This window comes from Penaeus chinensis, chromosome 30 (assembly GCF_019202785.1).
Source record: "Penaeus chinensis breed Huanghai No. 1 chromosome 30, ASM1920278v2, whole genome shotgun sequence".
In the NCBI taxonomy this organism is placed as follows: Eukaryota; Metazoa; Arthropoda; class Malacostraca; order Decapoda; family Penaeidae; genus Penaeus; species Penaeus chinensis.
In genome coordinates this window covers 7,213,069-7,228,068 of record NC_061848.1, presented here as the reverse complement: position 1 = coordinate 7,228,068, position 15,000 = coordinate 7,213,069, and the positions used below count along the sequence as shown (strand labels likewise).

The following is a 15,000-nucleotide window of genomic DNA, read 5'->3' as shown; positions in this document are numbered from 1 at the left end:
ACCATACAGCTAGTGTATGCTGAAGTGTGGTTGCTGTCAGGATAAGCATGACACCAAAACAAGCTTTAATGGGCCTTACAACTGGTGTACCAAGAAAACAATCAGCATCATTCAGGGACAGACATTTATTTGTGTGATGTACAAGAAATTTACAATATTTACAAGCATCACAGTCTATATTTTTCTTCCATAACATGATTTGTCAACTTTCCACAGAGATAAAAATTGCAATCGGATTATTACGTGACACTTTTTCAGCACCAGTTACTTTACAATACTGAAAATAGAAAAATAAATTAAAATGTAATCATAAAAACTATACCATCAAGCAGAAACGCAACCAAGACTCACAAACCACCACCATTCTCCACGGTGATCTGAGTTGGACCATTTGATTTTAGAGTCCCCGTTAAATCCTCTATGCTGTTTCCGTCATCTGTTCCTACTTGTGTTCCATCCACAGTGTTGGAGTCCCCAGAATCTCCCACAACATCAACATCTAGGTCTTCCCCCTCCCCTCTACCCATCCCCTTCCCTCCCCTTCTATCAAGCTCCCCATTCACAGCCTGACCACTAAGATTACTCCCTCTGTCATCACTGGGTGTTGGAGATCCCTTTTCATCTGAAGGTGGCATAGGCATGCCCTGATCCCTGAGGTTGGCCAATTGCTTTCTACTGAAAGGCATTGGTCTCTCGCCTGGTAATACAGGATTTACGTCAAGCGTCCAGAGGTTGATCTTGACATGACCTCTTGACCGAGTCCTTGGACTATCCTCAGACACGGTGCTGAACAAGACCTTTGGTGGGGGTGATTTTGGCATTGACGTTTCACTACTTGTCCTGCTAGTTGCACTTGCTCCACTGCTGTTTCTCAGTTTCTGTCTGACTGGATTATAGACCTCTTCACTACTTGACATTTCCTCCCCACTATCACTGGCTGATGGTTGTTCAAAATTGCTCTCACATTCTGATTCTTTGTCAGAGTCACTTGTGCTAACATACGATGACCTACTACATTTTTCCCTCTCTTCAAACACTTCAACTTTGGGGGACTCAACCTCAGCCTTTTTCAGGCCCTTGGCTTTTGGACGGCCCTTATTTCTACCTTTCTTTTTCTTCATATTGACCTGATTGTGTGCATCGGCAGAAGAGTAAGCCAGAAGCTCATCATCCGAGTTGTGGGCCAAACGCTCCTCCTCCTCCTTTAAAGCTTGCAGGCGCCCTAATTCCCATTCCTTCTTCTGCTGCTCAATTTCTGCTGCCATGCGCTCTGCTTCAGCAGCCCAACCATCATCAGCAGACTCTATGAACTTCATGGCATACTTTTCTACTGGAGTCAACTGAAATTTTAGATCAAGTAATATATGATTACCTATATAAATTTGATTTTTGCTAAATCAAAAAAATTATAGTGAAAACACATTTATACCTTTTAACAATGGTGACTTAACAACAACAACAGCAAAAAAAGGACTTCTAGTATCAATGCTCACCTGCTTCATTAGCAGTGCTACCTCCTGCTCAGCCTTGCTCAATTCTTCTCCTCCTTCTCCGTCTTCAATTGGAATGTTTTCATCGAACTCGGCCAACTCTGCAGCAGCCTCTGCCTTTGCTGTCTTTGCTGCCTGAACATCAGTCTCATCCTCGGCAGCAGCTAAGGCACTTTCAAATGCTCCCATCTTGACTCTTTCTCCTTCAGAGTACTCTTTGCCCTGTTGATTAAAAGGACCCCATGAGGAAGTGTCATTTTGAATTTACATTCTATTTGGGAATGTTTTTCTAGCAAATGATATTATTCAAGACAATCAATCTTAAATCTATTATACATATAATAAAACCACCACAGTGCTCCTTTAAAATGTTGCAAATGGATAAATAAACCATTTTTATTGGAACTTTAAAACAAGTTTGAATCTAAAACAGATAAGGATTCATGAGAATATGTATAAAAAAGTTATGAAATGTCTCCGAGTTTATAACAATCTATAATGAAGTATGTAAATAATAACAGGAACAAACCTCTTCTGGAGCGCCATTCTTTTCTAGGACTTCTGACATTCTCTTTGATGCATCTTGTTCAGCAACATTAACATCAAAGAGATCCTGGATGGTAGACTGCAACAGAAATGATATAAATAATTATTTTTTTTTCTCCCTTAAACCAATTTAAATCAGATAAATAAATTTAGTCTGTAGGCACAAGAAATAAAGAACGTAGTGACCAAATCTCTCCCCAAACACTATCATCGGCTTCTGTAGACATAATTTAGTGAAACGGATTTGCCACTGTAACTCACCCTCTTGAAGTGCGCTGTGGTGAAGTTGCCGCCTTCAATTGCGAGATCACCAAGAAGGCGCTTCTGATTGGCTTTCTTCAAGATGTTCTCTTCGATGGTCTTCTCTGATATGAGTCTGTAGATGTGCACATCTCTGGTTTGTCCAATACGATGACACCTGTCTTGCGCCTGTGGAAAATGTCAAATCATGTATGCTGTTGCCACTTTAATGGAACAATGATAGTTTCTAGTTTTGCTAATCTTCTTACAATGTAAAAATTTTCTTTAGTCATACTTCACATTCCTAAGACTGTTTATGGATTTGCATATGCAAAGCATTACTTTTACTCACCTGAGCATCCATGGTTGGATTCCAATCTGAGTCATAAAATATGACCGTGTCTGCGCCAGTGAGATTCACACCAATACCTCCAGACCGAGTTGACAAAATGAAAGCAAAGATGCGTTTGTCTTGATTGAACCTCTCCATCAAAACCTATAAAAGGAAACAAGATTCCATGAAAATATGTCACACAAAAACAAAACCCGTCTGATAAGGAAATTACATGTATAACTATCATCAATATTTTGAATGAAGTATCTGCACATTATATGTCAGTCCATTCTACTCTGTAAATATCAACTTACCTGTCTCTGGTCAACTCTTGTTGTGCCATCTAATCTCAAATACAAGTGTCCATGGTAATTGAGGAAGGCTTCAAAAACGTCCAGCATTTTTGTCATTTGTGTAAATATCAAGACTCTATGACTCCCATACTTTAGCTGACGTAGAAGGCGATCTAGAGTCTGCAGCTTACCTGTAAGGTATAGAGGAGTATACATTAAACTCTATAGAGAGAGAGAGAGAGAAGAAAAAGAAAAAGAAAAAGAAAAAGAAAAAAGAAAAAAAGAAAAAGAAAAAATATATATATATATACATTTTTATACCACAGGGATGATGTAAAAATATCTATTAATATAAAGGTACTTACCACAGTCATACTGAATGAGTCTTGGATCAGGGAATTGTGTAACAGAAGCATTCATGATATGATGCAATGGTGACATTCTCGGCCCAAGCCCATTCTTCATGATCACCTTCACTCGCTCATCCATCCACAGTTTGGAAGGCTGTGGATGACTCAATCTCATCTGAGGGTACGGCGCGACCACTGACGGAATACAGAACACATATCTGTCTGTCATATCCTTCAGCTTCTGAAGATAGGTCACAGGAGTGTTCACCATCATGTGAAGTGATTGAGTCTGGGACCAATAATATCTTGGGTTGACCATAGTTGCATGCTGACAATTGACCATTCCTTGGCCACACCAATCCTTGCTCAAGGCCAGTCCCTGAATATTCCCAATGACATTGACTGCCTCAATCAGATCTGACCCATAGATGGGGCATGCATGGCAGCGGCGGGTGTTTAGTTTGGAAATGAGCGACAGTTTATCCTTTCTGTTCTTTCGCTTTCTTTCATCCAGATCATTCTGAAAATAAAAAATATGGAATAGTTAATTTACACGTAATTTTTTTTTTTCCCCAGATCAATAATAGAGTTTGACAAGTGCACTAATCCTAGTAAGTGATACCCCACTTCTGCCTATCTCAGTTCTGGGTACCGGGTTTTGGTTTTCCAATGAGGTACCCTGCCTTGTCCTATCCTAGTACAAGTTACCCAGAGCATGTGGGGAGGAAACATTTTGATAAACTAAAGATTGCATCAGATTTACAATGTCGAAATCTACATATTTGTAACTCGACTCATGTAGTCCTTTGTCTACTGAATTCAATTGTTATTATTTTTTTTTTACAAACTGTTATTAATTTATAAAAAATTAAAAAGAAAGTGGAAACACAAAGGAAATACATACAAGCATTCAGCATTCTAGATTTCTTTGGGTAACTCTTGTTGCCTTTTCAACAATCCACAATGAATGTTAACCATGATTTACACTTACACCTACACTTACACACACACACACATTAAAATTATATCCATTCAATCATTCACATTTCCTATAACTCTTTTTTCAAAATTATTATCTTAACTCTAAAAAAGTCTCTCTTACAAGGAAAAACAAGCTTCTTTTTCTCTCTTCATCTTTTCTCTTTTCTTCTAGGCGCTCCAGCTCCCGCTGTTCAACCCTCGTCATGACCTTGGTGGGCGTGGTGCTTGGGGTTGAATTGGCTGTCTGTAACCGAGGTGCTGGGGATGAGGGTCCAGGCCTCACAGGACTTGCAGTGGGTGTACTCTGCGATTAAACAAAGTATTTAAAGTCCATTCACCACCACCTTTTACTATTGACATTGTCAGTAACACTCTTGGGAGCTCTATGACTATTTTAAGTTCACTAAAGCACCTTTATTCAATATCAACAAATTACCAATTACATAGACATCATCCTTAATCCCTATGAAAATAATTGTTTTCTTACCTGAACAGGAGTCATAGGAGGACGTACTGCTGTTGCTCCTCCTACTGCTTGTGTTACTCCAGGATTAGGAACAGTGCCCAAGACCTGAGTCTGCGGTCTCAGAGTGTTTGTAGGTAGTGGTAATCTCAAGACAGGTCGACCACCTGCACCTGTTGTTATCATTGAACCTTGCAAGCCCTTTAACCCTTGGAGACGCTGTAGCAGTGCTGCTGCTGCTGTCCCACTGACACCTAAATTACATTAAGAAGAAGAAAAAAATGCATCACTTCAGATAATTATGAACTCGATACTATTTTGATTTTCACACTCAAAAGAAAAATTAAAATCTTTCCATGATTTAACAACATATGAAACAGAGGGAGTAAGAAAAGAATACCTTGAGACATTGTTTGGTTCACTGGCTTTTGTACAGGTGCTGTTGTTAATAACAGCTGTCCCGTTGAAGTTTGTAGGAGCTGAAGTCCTCCAACTGCTGATGTACCAGCAACTGTTGGTGCTCCACCCACAGTGGCAGCACCAGTTGGGTTACTAATGCCCACTCTTTGTGGCACGACCAAACGTGGTCCCTGGGGTGTCTGTTGCACCATCATTCCACTGCTGCCTGTGCCTGGTGCAACCTGGATGGCTATATAAATAAAAGATAAATTACTACATTTTTATTGGCATCCCTATTATTGATATTTATAAACCAAAAAGAAAATTGTATAATTCCACTCACACTACTGACGATGACACACAAGAAGCAAAGAGAACACTGTATCAACATACCTTTTATTGTACCTCCTTGCTGCACCAGCTGGAACCTCATGCCTCCACCTGGCACAGAAGCAGGTGCTGCTGCTACTGCAGGAGCTTGCTGCAATGGAGCTCGCACAGTCCCTACAGGAGTTGGTGCTCTAGGAGTGGTCACAGGAGAAGTTCCTGGCTTAGGCACACTTTGACTAGACGGCCGCACGTGGAGCTTGATTTTACCAGCTGGACACCTGAAAAAAAAAAAAATAAATAAATAAATAAATAATTAATGAATGAATGAACAAATAAAAAAAAAATAAAAAATAAAAATCAAATCAATCAGCAATGTAAAAGTTTCACTTTTGTAAAGTAAATTTCTTCCAAAAAATAAATGATTAACCTTATAATGTATTTAAATAATAAAGACAGACCGCCTAAAAATTTACAGTTATTGACTTTGAGAATTATCTTCAGCACAGTTATGTAACAACAATCCAATATTGTAAAAAAGGAAAACAAACAATTATCCTTACTTTGGTGGAGGGTCTGGGGCAGAGTCTATTTCTTCAATGAGTCTTTTGGATGCTTGGAACTTGCGAATGCGATGTGCAGCAAATGCCGTTAGGCATAGCTCTAGGTCAGCAAGAAGTAAATTTAAGCTGAATAGGTCTACATGCTGTGGAGAGAAAAAAACAAAAAATTAAGAATTTTCAATAATCCTAAGTGTATATTTACTAATGACCAGCAAAAATACAGTTCTTCAACCACTAAATCACATTCCAGAAAAGTTTAGATACAAGAGAAATGCATAGTCTATCCAGACAAGTATAGTATAGATAACATTTACAAAAAGGTTTAAACTAGTAGTTATATTTCCTGAAGGGACTTAACTAACCTTGAATGGATCGTAGTCAGTAATTCCCCAAACTATGGATGGGGCTCTGTACAGAATACCCTCCATCATGAAGGGCGATACAGTTGGACGTGGTTCAAACAAGTTAGGATGATTGCAAACTTTACGTAGCTGCATTAGCACATTTATCACACTCAGAAAATTGCCTGATGCCAAAGTCTCCTTAGTTCTGTAAGTAAAATGGAAGACTTAGTAATTGTAATAATAATAATGGTGATGATAATGATAAAACAGCAGCAACATCAACCACAGTACTAAAAACTATTGTAGCAAGTCAGTCAACATACTTGGTTCGTGCCATGAATTCTTCATAGAGGTACCGCTGCCGTTTGGACAGTCTGCACATTACAACATGTTCAAACTTCTTGGGCATCTGTTGCTCTACTTCACTCTTTAATCTCCTCAATATGAATGGTCTCAGCACCTGCAGAAGAGTTTCATTAACAATGGCTCTTTCCCTTACTCCTTATTACCAATCAGGTATTCAAAGTAATGAAAATCAATACCAAAAAGAAAGTCCATTAAAGAAAATAATAATCAACTAGACAGGCATAGTATCTTACCTTGTGTAATCTCTTAATGATGCTGTCATTGTACTCCTTATTGCCTTCAATCATACCAGTCACAGGGTTGGAAAACCATTCCCGGAACTCTCGATGCGAGGCGAACACATTGGGCATCAGGAAATGCATCAAGGACCACAACTCCATTAGGTTATTTTGGAGAGGTGTTCCCGTCAGCAATAAACGTCTAAGTGGTTAGGAGAGAAAGGAAATAAGTACGTAAGATTCCATTTGTTAAGGGAAAAATGTTCTGGAGTATCAAATTAATTCAAAATACAAAAGCAATAACAATTAAGAACAAACCTTTGGCTTTGAAAATTTAATAGTAACTGCCATCGTTGCGACTTGAAATTCTTAATGTTCTGAGCTTCATCAAGGATAAAGTATTTCCACTTTTTTCTTCTGAAACTCTGATGGTCCTGGATCACCAGCTTGTAGGAAGTAATACAAATATGGAATGCATTTGGCTTTGTCCAACCTGTTACACAAAAGCAAGAAAAGTTTTAATAAGGGAAAATTTACGACCTTAATAACTTATCAACCCATATTCAAATGAAGAACATCACTGTGATACCCCCTGAAACTCTGCTGAAGGCCAAAATGTTGACTAATGCCTGTCTTTATAACTCATTACCATTTTTATTTTAGACAACTAGTCATATCATTGTCCCTATTCATCTCTCTCCATGCAGTTGTTTATTAATATGGATAACAAACCACACAAAGCTTCACTTATCATCTTCCTTTCATATTGCAGATTTAGAGTATTCCCAATCTCACCTTGTCTCTTCATCTTCCGCTCTTTCTGCGTGCCATAGTAGGTGAGGATCTTGAAAGCCGGGCACCACTTCTTGAACTCCATTTCCCAGTTGAGCATGACGGAGGTAGGGACAACAATCAGATGTGGCCCCCAATTACCCTTCTCACAAGCGAGGTGGGCCAAGAGAGATATGGTCTGAATGGTCTTACCAAGACCCATCTCATCGGCAAGAATACCTGTAAATTGAGGTTAATAATGATAATAATAATGATGATGATGATGATGATGATGATGATGATGATGATAATAATAATAGTAATAGCATACCTGTCAATGACCAACTCTTTAAAATGACATTCCCATTAAATCCTTAATACAAAACTAAGAATTCAACAATGACCGATCTTAACCCATTGCCGCCGGGGAAAATGAATAAAAAATGGGGAAAACGCTGTGCTCATTTTTTATAATTTTGTGAAATGTCTCTGTACATAGATGGCTCTGCTAGTGCTTAGCCACAAAGGAGTCAATCAGTAGACTTTGTGACCTTACTTGAATTGAATTGGTGGGAAAAACGTATATTTTACTATTGCTATGAATATTGATGGTGTTATTTTTATTATGAACATTATAATTACTAAAATGTTATACACATTAGTAACAGCAATATAAGATAACGTAAAATATTTTTGTAAATCAATGAAAAGGGTGAATGGGTGAGACAGGCAGTGCTCATAATTGGCTCATTGGTGACCTAATACAAGTGCAGCCATCCATGTGTAAAAACAATTAAACAACTAAATTCACAGTTGGCATGGCATGTACGTACATGCCATGCCCGTTGGCAATGGGTTAATTGTTACTCATATCAAATGTATTAGAATGACAAATTTAATAATATCAATACCATCTATATTTTATTTTTTAAGTATGAATGTACACTAATTTATAATATTCATTATCTCAAAAGGTGTTCTCTAACATTGGATCAACAATAAACAGTATCCCACTATAGATAAAACAATATCTATCCTCAATTTATCTCTTATTCCCCCAGGCTTTCTATATGGCAATCATTTGTCACCAAATTTCACATTGAGAGTATAATACTTGATGATCGTAAACAAGCTGTCCAAAACTGACAGATTGCTTTCCTGTCTTTTGTAATGTTACTGTCATATTAGTAAAGAGGACTCCACAAATTATGTAAATGCTATTAACATGCAGTATTTTCAAAATAAACTCTAAGCATAAAATATTAACTTCCTGATGCCAAGAATTCATATTAATTTTTTTTTGTATTATTACTACTATTACTACTACTTCTATGAACTCATTCATTGAATTTTTTTGTTTTTTTTTACTATTACTATTGCTACTAGCATAAATAATAATAATAATAATAATAATAATAATAACCATAACAACAACAATAATAATTTAAACAGTAACAATACTAATAATAGATATGAACCCCCTGCCAAAAAAAAAAATAAAAAAAAAAATAAAAATAAATAGATAATAAATAAATAAATGGGGTACACAGGCAAGGTCAAGGTAGGCTATATTAATATTTTCCTTGGTTCAAAGCACTAATAGGATAAAGACCAAACTTTACAATGACAACCCTTGAAAATTCAATTACTAATTCTGGTATCACCAAAGTGCATAGGAATGATGTTCTATGGGATTAACCTGTGAACCATGAACCATTTGTTTTTACAAAACTTATCTAAATCCGTAGTCTAAAAAAAGCATAGATGTGAAATTATACATAAAAATACTCACCATTTAACTTCTTTTCATACATAGTTGTTAACCAGTCCAAGCCTACATGTTGGTACTCTCTCAGCATGTGCTTCAACAGGAAAGGAATGGGTGTAGTCACAGAAGTGGAAGACAGGGTGAAGCCTTTGGGCTGAAGTGCTTCTGCCACTGCTGAGGCATCCTGGAGCTCCTTGTCTGCCTTCTCGCTATCACCCTTGGCAACTTTGTCCTTGGTCTCGAAATTCTCATCCATGAGTGTTGCCAAGCCGAGGCCAAGATCCTCCTCCTCCTCATCACTAGGCGTCTCTTCCCCTTCTTCACTACACTCTTCGTCCCTGTCAGAATCTTCATGCAGCTCTTCCTCCTCGCCTTCAACTTCCATCTCTTCTTCTTCCTCATCATCTTCATTATCTTCATCATCATCGTCTGAACTTTCGTTGTCGATGTCTTCCTCCATTGGTTCAGCACTGGCAGCCAATTCTGCATATTTTCTTCTCAACTCTTCAACTGACATTTCATTTTCCGCCTGAAAAAATTAACATCATAACATATAAAATACATATATACATAGGTACAAAGTTAGATAGAAACAGACATATGTACATATGGATATCCTGAGGTAAGGCTACTAGTACTTCTGAAGTACTGACAAAAAATGATAACTATACTAATCAAAATCAATACTAGTGATTATGCTACCATTTGCTGTTGGTAGCAGTGGTGGTACTGTTATGAGATACTATGTTCTGAAGTGAGCCGAGTAGATGAATAGTTGGCAAGGTATAAAATATGACACACTGCAATAGTAAAAGTTATCATACATGTCATGCCCCCTGTAAAATAAGTTCATCTATTGTCTTTACACATAGTTGGCTCTACAAGTGCTTAGTCACCAAGGAGTAAGTTATTAGTCATACCTATCTCACCTGTTTACCCTTTTCCTTGATTTTTTGGAAAGCCTCATTTGTATTACTGTTTTTAATGTTACTAACATCTTATCTAATAATCATAATATCTATAAGAATAGTAACAATATCAATATTAATATTATTAGACAGAAAAAAGCTTTCCCACAAATTCAAGGAATTGGGAAATCTGGCGTGGTCACTGGGCTTACTGATTGACTCCTTGGTTGCTAAGCACATATAGAGCCATCTGTATGTATCAAAAGGCACCAAAACTACAGGGGACAGTGCATATTTAGTCTTTAAATATCCTCCTTCCATAAGATTATAGGACCATGGACTCCTAGATTCTTCAAATCCTGGGATTTCTCTGTCCACCCTAGAGGTAAAAGTTTCATTCTTTTTTTTTATTTGTGTAACATTACTAGGGTTGATATTCAGCATCATAACCAGGGCAAACTAGTTTCTACACTAATTGATATTGTTATACTCGTGCCAGCACAAGCCTATCCTGTTAACACTGCAGTGTACTGCAAAGCCTAAAACACTTGAAATATGTCTTCTAATTTTGAATATATAAATACATACCATAAAGTGTTATTTAACACAACTGATGCTAACATTGAAGATACTGGTTTAAAAAAAGGGCAGTGCCATTTGCAATAGTAAAATGTAGTCTAGCAACAGAACTGCCCGCCCTATGAATGAGGTGAGAACCACCAGTTTCATTTCCTGTATGCGAAATGTACCAATATGATCAAGAGGTACTTATTCCAGATTTAAGAGTCAAAACTAGTGGTTAAAATGACAAATACCGAATGGAGAACTTGTAAGAGGGGATTGTATAATATAAGAACTTTTTTTCAAATGAAGTATCCTTCCTCTGATATGTTAGGAGTTAATATTAATGAAAAAATCTCTTGATCTTAGATCCTTGGTTAGTCATATTCACAGGCTGTGAAAATAAGGCTCAAAAGTATCTGCCTTATAAAATATAAAATTAAGTTTATAACAAGTTTCATATATACTTCAATGTAACCCTGCTTCATCCATCAGTGACAGTATTAGAAATCTCTCGGCATCATAGACTCCAGTAATTTCGCCACAGGTATAGCTGTACCCAGAAGATCAAGCGGTTTGTTATCACGGCAATACACATGATCCAGCAGTAACGGGTTAACCCATTCATGCTGAGATCTCTCATGTCACAATTAGTCACATGTTGGGCAGGCAACTACACTGATCTTTCCCTAAATGCTTTCCATTGCAACACAGTATAGAGATAAATTATGCCTATATCTGATGGGCTGTGCATTTTCAAGGACTACAGTAAGGAACCAAGCAAATAACTGTTTTGTGAACAAGACTTGAGAGCAGGATTGATGTATGTAACATAGATACTTGTTACTAGACATTTAGGTCCCCTCTGTGATAATGAAATTAGAAGTCACCTGGCATTGATGGGTTAAATTGGACACAAATGACCCGTACCAACACAATTTTATTTCCTCTTTGAAGTATTCTTCCTAGTTTATATAATTCTATATTACAGAACTAATATGAAACTGTTTCAGTGTGCATAACTTTTCCCAATAACAATTCTTGTATGCTTCTGTCTTAAATAAGTGCAACATATGTCTTCATGACCACAATTCTATAAAACTTTCAGTTAGACTTTACTGGATCCCTAATGCCTACAAGCATTTAAACAAAGTTAAGTCTCTAAAATATCATACGGGTTTAAGAAAATATTTCTTTTTGATCTTCTATGGCAAAAAATGAAGTGAAATGGAAGCATTTGGTCTCGATTTTTTCTTTCTGATAAATTTACTAGCACCTATCTTTTCTCTTTCAGATTTCTTGATAGAACTGAAATGGATACTAGCTATTTTAGCTATTTCAAATATGAAGTCAATAAAAATAAGATAAACAAACAAATAAAAATAAAAATAAAATAAAATCAATACCCATTTTTGCGCTTCAGATTAATCACACTCACCTGCAAATCGTTCAACTCCTCTTGATGGTTAACTTCCCCTTCTTTCTCCTCTTGCTCTTCAATTGTATTTTCATCATCATCCTCCGATTCCTCCACCTCAAAATCTTTGTCGACTTCCTTCTTTGATGTACCCTCACCCCCACTTGTCTTTAATTTCACTTTCCTCTTTCTAATATCTTTAACTGTTTTTCTTTCACCAACACCATCCACCTTCTCACTGTCTTCCTCCTTTTTCTCCTGTTCAACCTCCATAGCCTCCTCCTCTCCCTCACCTTCACCTTTGTCCTTGTCCACGGGTTCTACTTTCCCCATCCCCTTCTCCTTCTCCTTCTCCTTCTCCTTTTTCTCACTTGCTTCCTCCTCTTGCACTGCAGCCTCTGAAGCCTCCAGGGCCTCGGGCTGTTCGGCATCACCACTAAAACTGGAGGTGTCACTATCACGGTCCAAGTAGCCAGGAGGGAGTTCCTTCAGCAGGTCCTCGATGGTCTGCTTGGATTCCTCTTGTAGCAGCTGAAGCTCGGAGGCCTGCTCCTCAGGGTTGTCATCCTCTCTCGCTATGGTGCCCTCATCATCATCAGATGACTCCACTGGCTGAAATTCCTCTGTAATTTGACAAGACTAAGTTAGCTAATAGTTGGATAATAGTCCTAGTAACATTTATTATTACAGTCCATCAAATAATTCTTTTCTTATGAACTGTTTTTACTAAAGATGTCATTGATAATAAAAAAAAGTCTTGATATTAATGAGGATCATTTGCCATATGTACCTGAATATTTAATTAGAACACATCAAAACAAAAAACTTTTGTAATATATATCATTTACCAGACTGTACTTGTTCATCTTTTAATGTTACTGAAACAATGATTTATAAATATTTAAGTCCATAATTATAATACTGCATATTCCTTGGTTTTCACTATTATATGCTTCACTGCAATGACTATACGAGTGAAAACCAGTGGTTCACAATGACAAATACCAAGTGGAAAATTTATAGGTGGTGGGGCTTGTATAACATAAGAACCATTTTTTTGTGAAATTACCCAATAATAATTAAAAAAAAAAAAAAAAAAAAAAAAAAAAAATATATATATATATATATATATATATATATAAAATAATAATAATAACCTATAAAAAATTTGCTTCCCAAATTCAAAACTTGGAAGTGTACTTTACTGACAACTTTCAAAACATTACAGAAATTGGTAGAATGTATACTCACCATCAGAAACACGACTGTCTCGTGACGGTGAATTGGAACGAGTGGAAGCAGCTGTTGAGTCCACGGGTTTGTTCATACTCTCAGCTAACCAAGAGGAATACCTCTCCGTCTGATCTACAATAAAACTAAGCTGCTGGTCCAATGCCTTCTTTTTCTTCTCATCTAATTTGGTTGTTACTTTATATTCAACTAATTTTTCTACGTTGCCCCAGAAGGTCCTAATTTCCTTTGCTATAAATGCTGCAATTTTCCTAGTTCTCATTTCCTGTTCTTTTTCAGCTTTTTGTGCCTGCAATGCCTTATCCTGGAAATATTTCTGAACCATTCGAGCACACTTTTTGGCAGCTGCTTTTTTCCATTTTCTTTCTTGAGCAAAGTCAGCACTGAGCCACACCATTTCCTCAAGTAAATAGTCCCAGTGGGCCTTTGCCCTCGGAGGCTCCTGAACTTTTGGTAAACGTTTCTCTGGCCACAGTCCTTCTTTTCTCAAGGCAGCAATACGTTGCATAACATACGCTTCTTGTCTTGCCTTCTCAACCATCTGATCTTGCTGGGTTGAACTTGGGGCTGCCTCACTTGTAGATGGAGTCTTTTGTCTTGCAGCAACACCAGGACTGGCCATGCCCTTACTAGGCTTAACTGGAGAGGATGACCCTCTGCTAGTCAAGCTTAGCCCAGATTTTGATGGAGACTGAGAATCAGTTTGAGGCTCACTTTTGACCTGAATACTTGATGAAAGCTGCAGAGGATTTGGGATGGTGTACTTAGCTTCCAGAGACTCATCCCCTTCCAGTTTGTTTTGACGAATGTACTGAAGCAGCTCCGGAGTTGGCCTCTTACACCATGACTGGAAGTCCATCATGTTGCCATCATTCTCCAGAAAGAATTTTTCCACCAAATGGTCATTGTACTTATCCTTAACACTCTCCAGTTTAACCTTCTTCCAATCAATAATGAGATTTCTAAGTTCTAAGATATTAGTGGGTTTTTCCTCCACTTTTATCCGTTTGGCTGGAGGTTCCAGAGACACACTGGGTAGTGGTCTCCGGGGAGAGGAGGAAGGGGTGGTGTTGGGGGTAACCTCTGCTGCCACAGGGGTTGCATGGCCAGATGGGACGGGTGAGGTGTGCGGTGTATAGGAATGTAAGCTGCGTGGATCTGATAACCTCACCAGCTCTCCCTCACCCGACCCCATGCTGGACCCCTTTACCGGACTCATGAGTTGCTGGGCCAACTGAGACTCCATGCCTCCACTGACATTGTTGCTGCTGCTGCTGGGAGCATTACTCTGAAATAAAAATTAGTGTTCAGCGATCTTTGTTTTTCATATATACTTTCATAATTATACACTGCAACCTTTATTTCTATGCAGAAAGATCTTACTTATAATCCTTAACCCATTGACAACGG

General features: G+C 37.8%; 1 protein-coding gene across 4 annotated transcripts in view; it reads right to left on the bottom strand.

Annotated features, from left to right (window-relative positions):
* The window catches only part of LOC125041129 (helicase domino-like), a 39,026-nt gene that overhangs the window by 12,957 nt on the left and 11,069 nt on the right, over positions 1-15,000 (bottom strand). For all 4 annotated transcript variants that reach the window (XM_047635903.1, XM_047635907.1, XM_047635906.1 and 1 more), the window contains exons 3-22: positions 13,591-14,878; positions 12,361-12,962; positions 9,478-9,982; positions 7,710-7,925; positions 7,233-7,407; positions 6,930-7,116; positions 6,654-6,790; positions 6,349-6,535; positions 5,987-6,129; positions 5,490-5,704; positions 5,098-5,346; positions 4,722-4,951; positions 4,356-4,538; positions 3,269-3,773; positions 2,925-3,094; positions 2,629-2,772; positions 2,298-2,465; positions 2,020-2,115; positions 1,494-1,712; positions 1,128-1,340 (exon numbers count right to left, since the gene is read on the bottom strand). In XM_047635903.1, coding sequence (XP_047491859.1) covers positions 1,128-1,340; positions 1,494-1,712; positions 2,020-2,115; positions 2,298-2,465; positions 2,629-2,772; positions 2,925-3,094; positions 3,269-3,773; positions 4,356-4,538; positions 4,722-4,951; positions 5,098-5,346; positions 5,490-5,704; positions 5,987-6,129; positions 6,349-6,535; positions 6,654-6,790; positions 6,930-7,116; positions 7,233-7,407; positions 7,710-7,925; positions 9,478-9,982; positions 12,361-12,962; positions 13,591-14,878 — 5,832 coding nt within the window. The remainder of the gene's footprint in view (positions 1-1,127; positions 1,341-1,493; positions 1,713-2,019; positions 2,116-2,297; positions 2,466-2,628; positions 2,773-2,924; positions 3,095-3,268; positions 3,774-4,355; positions 4,539-4,721; positions 4,952-5,097; positions 5,347-5,489; positions 5,705-5,986; positions 6,130-6,348; positions 6,536-6,653; positions 6,791-6,929; positions 7,117-7,232; positions 7,408-7,709; positions 7,926-9,477; positions 9,983-12,360; positions 12,963-13,590; positions 14,879-15,000) is intronic.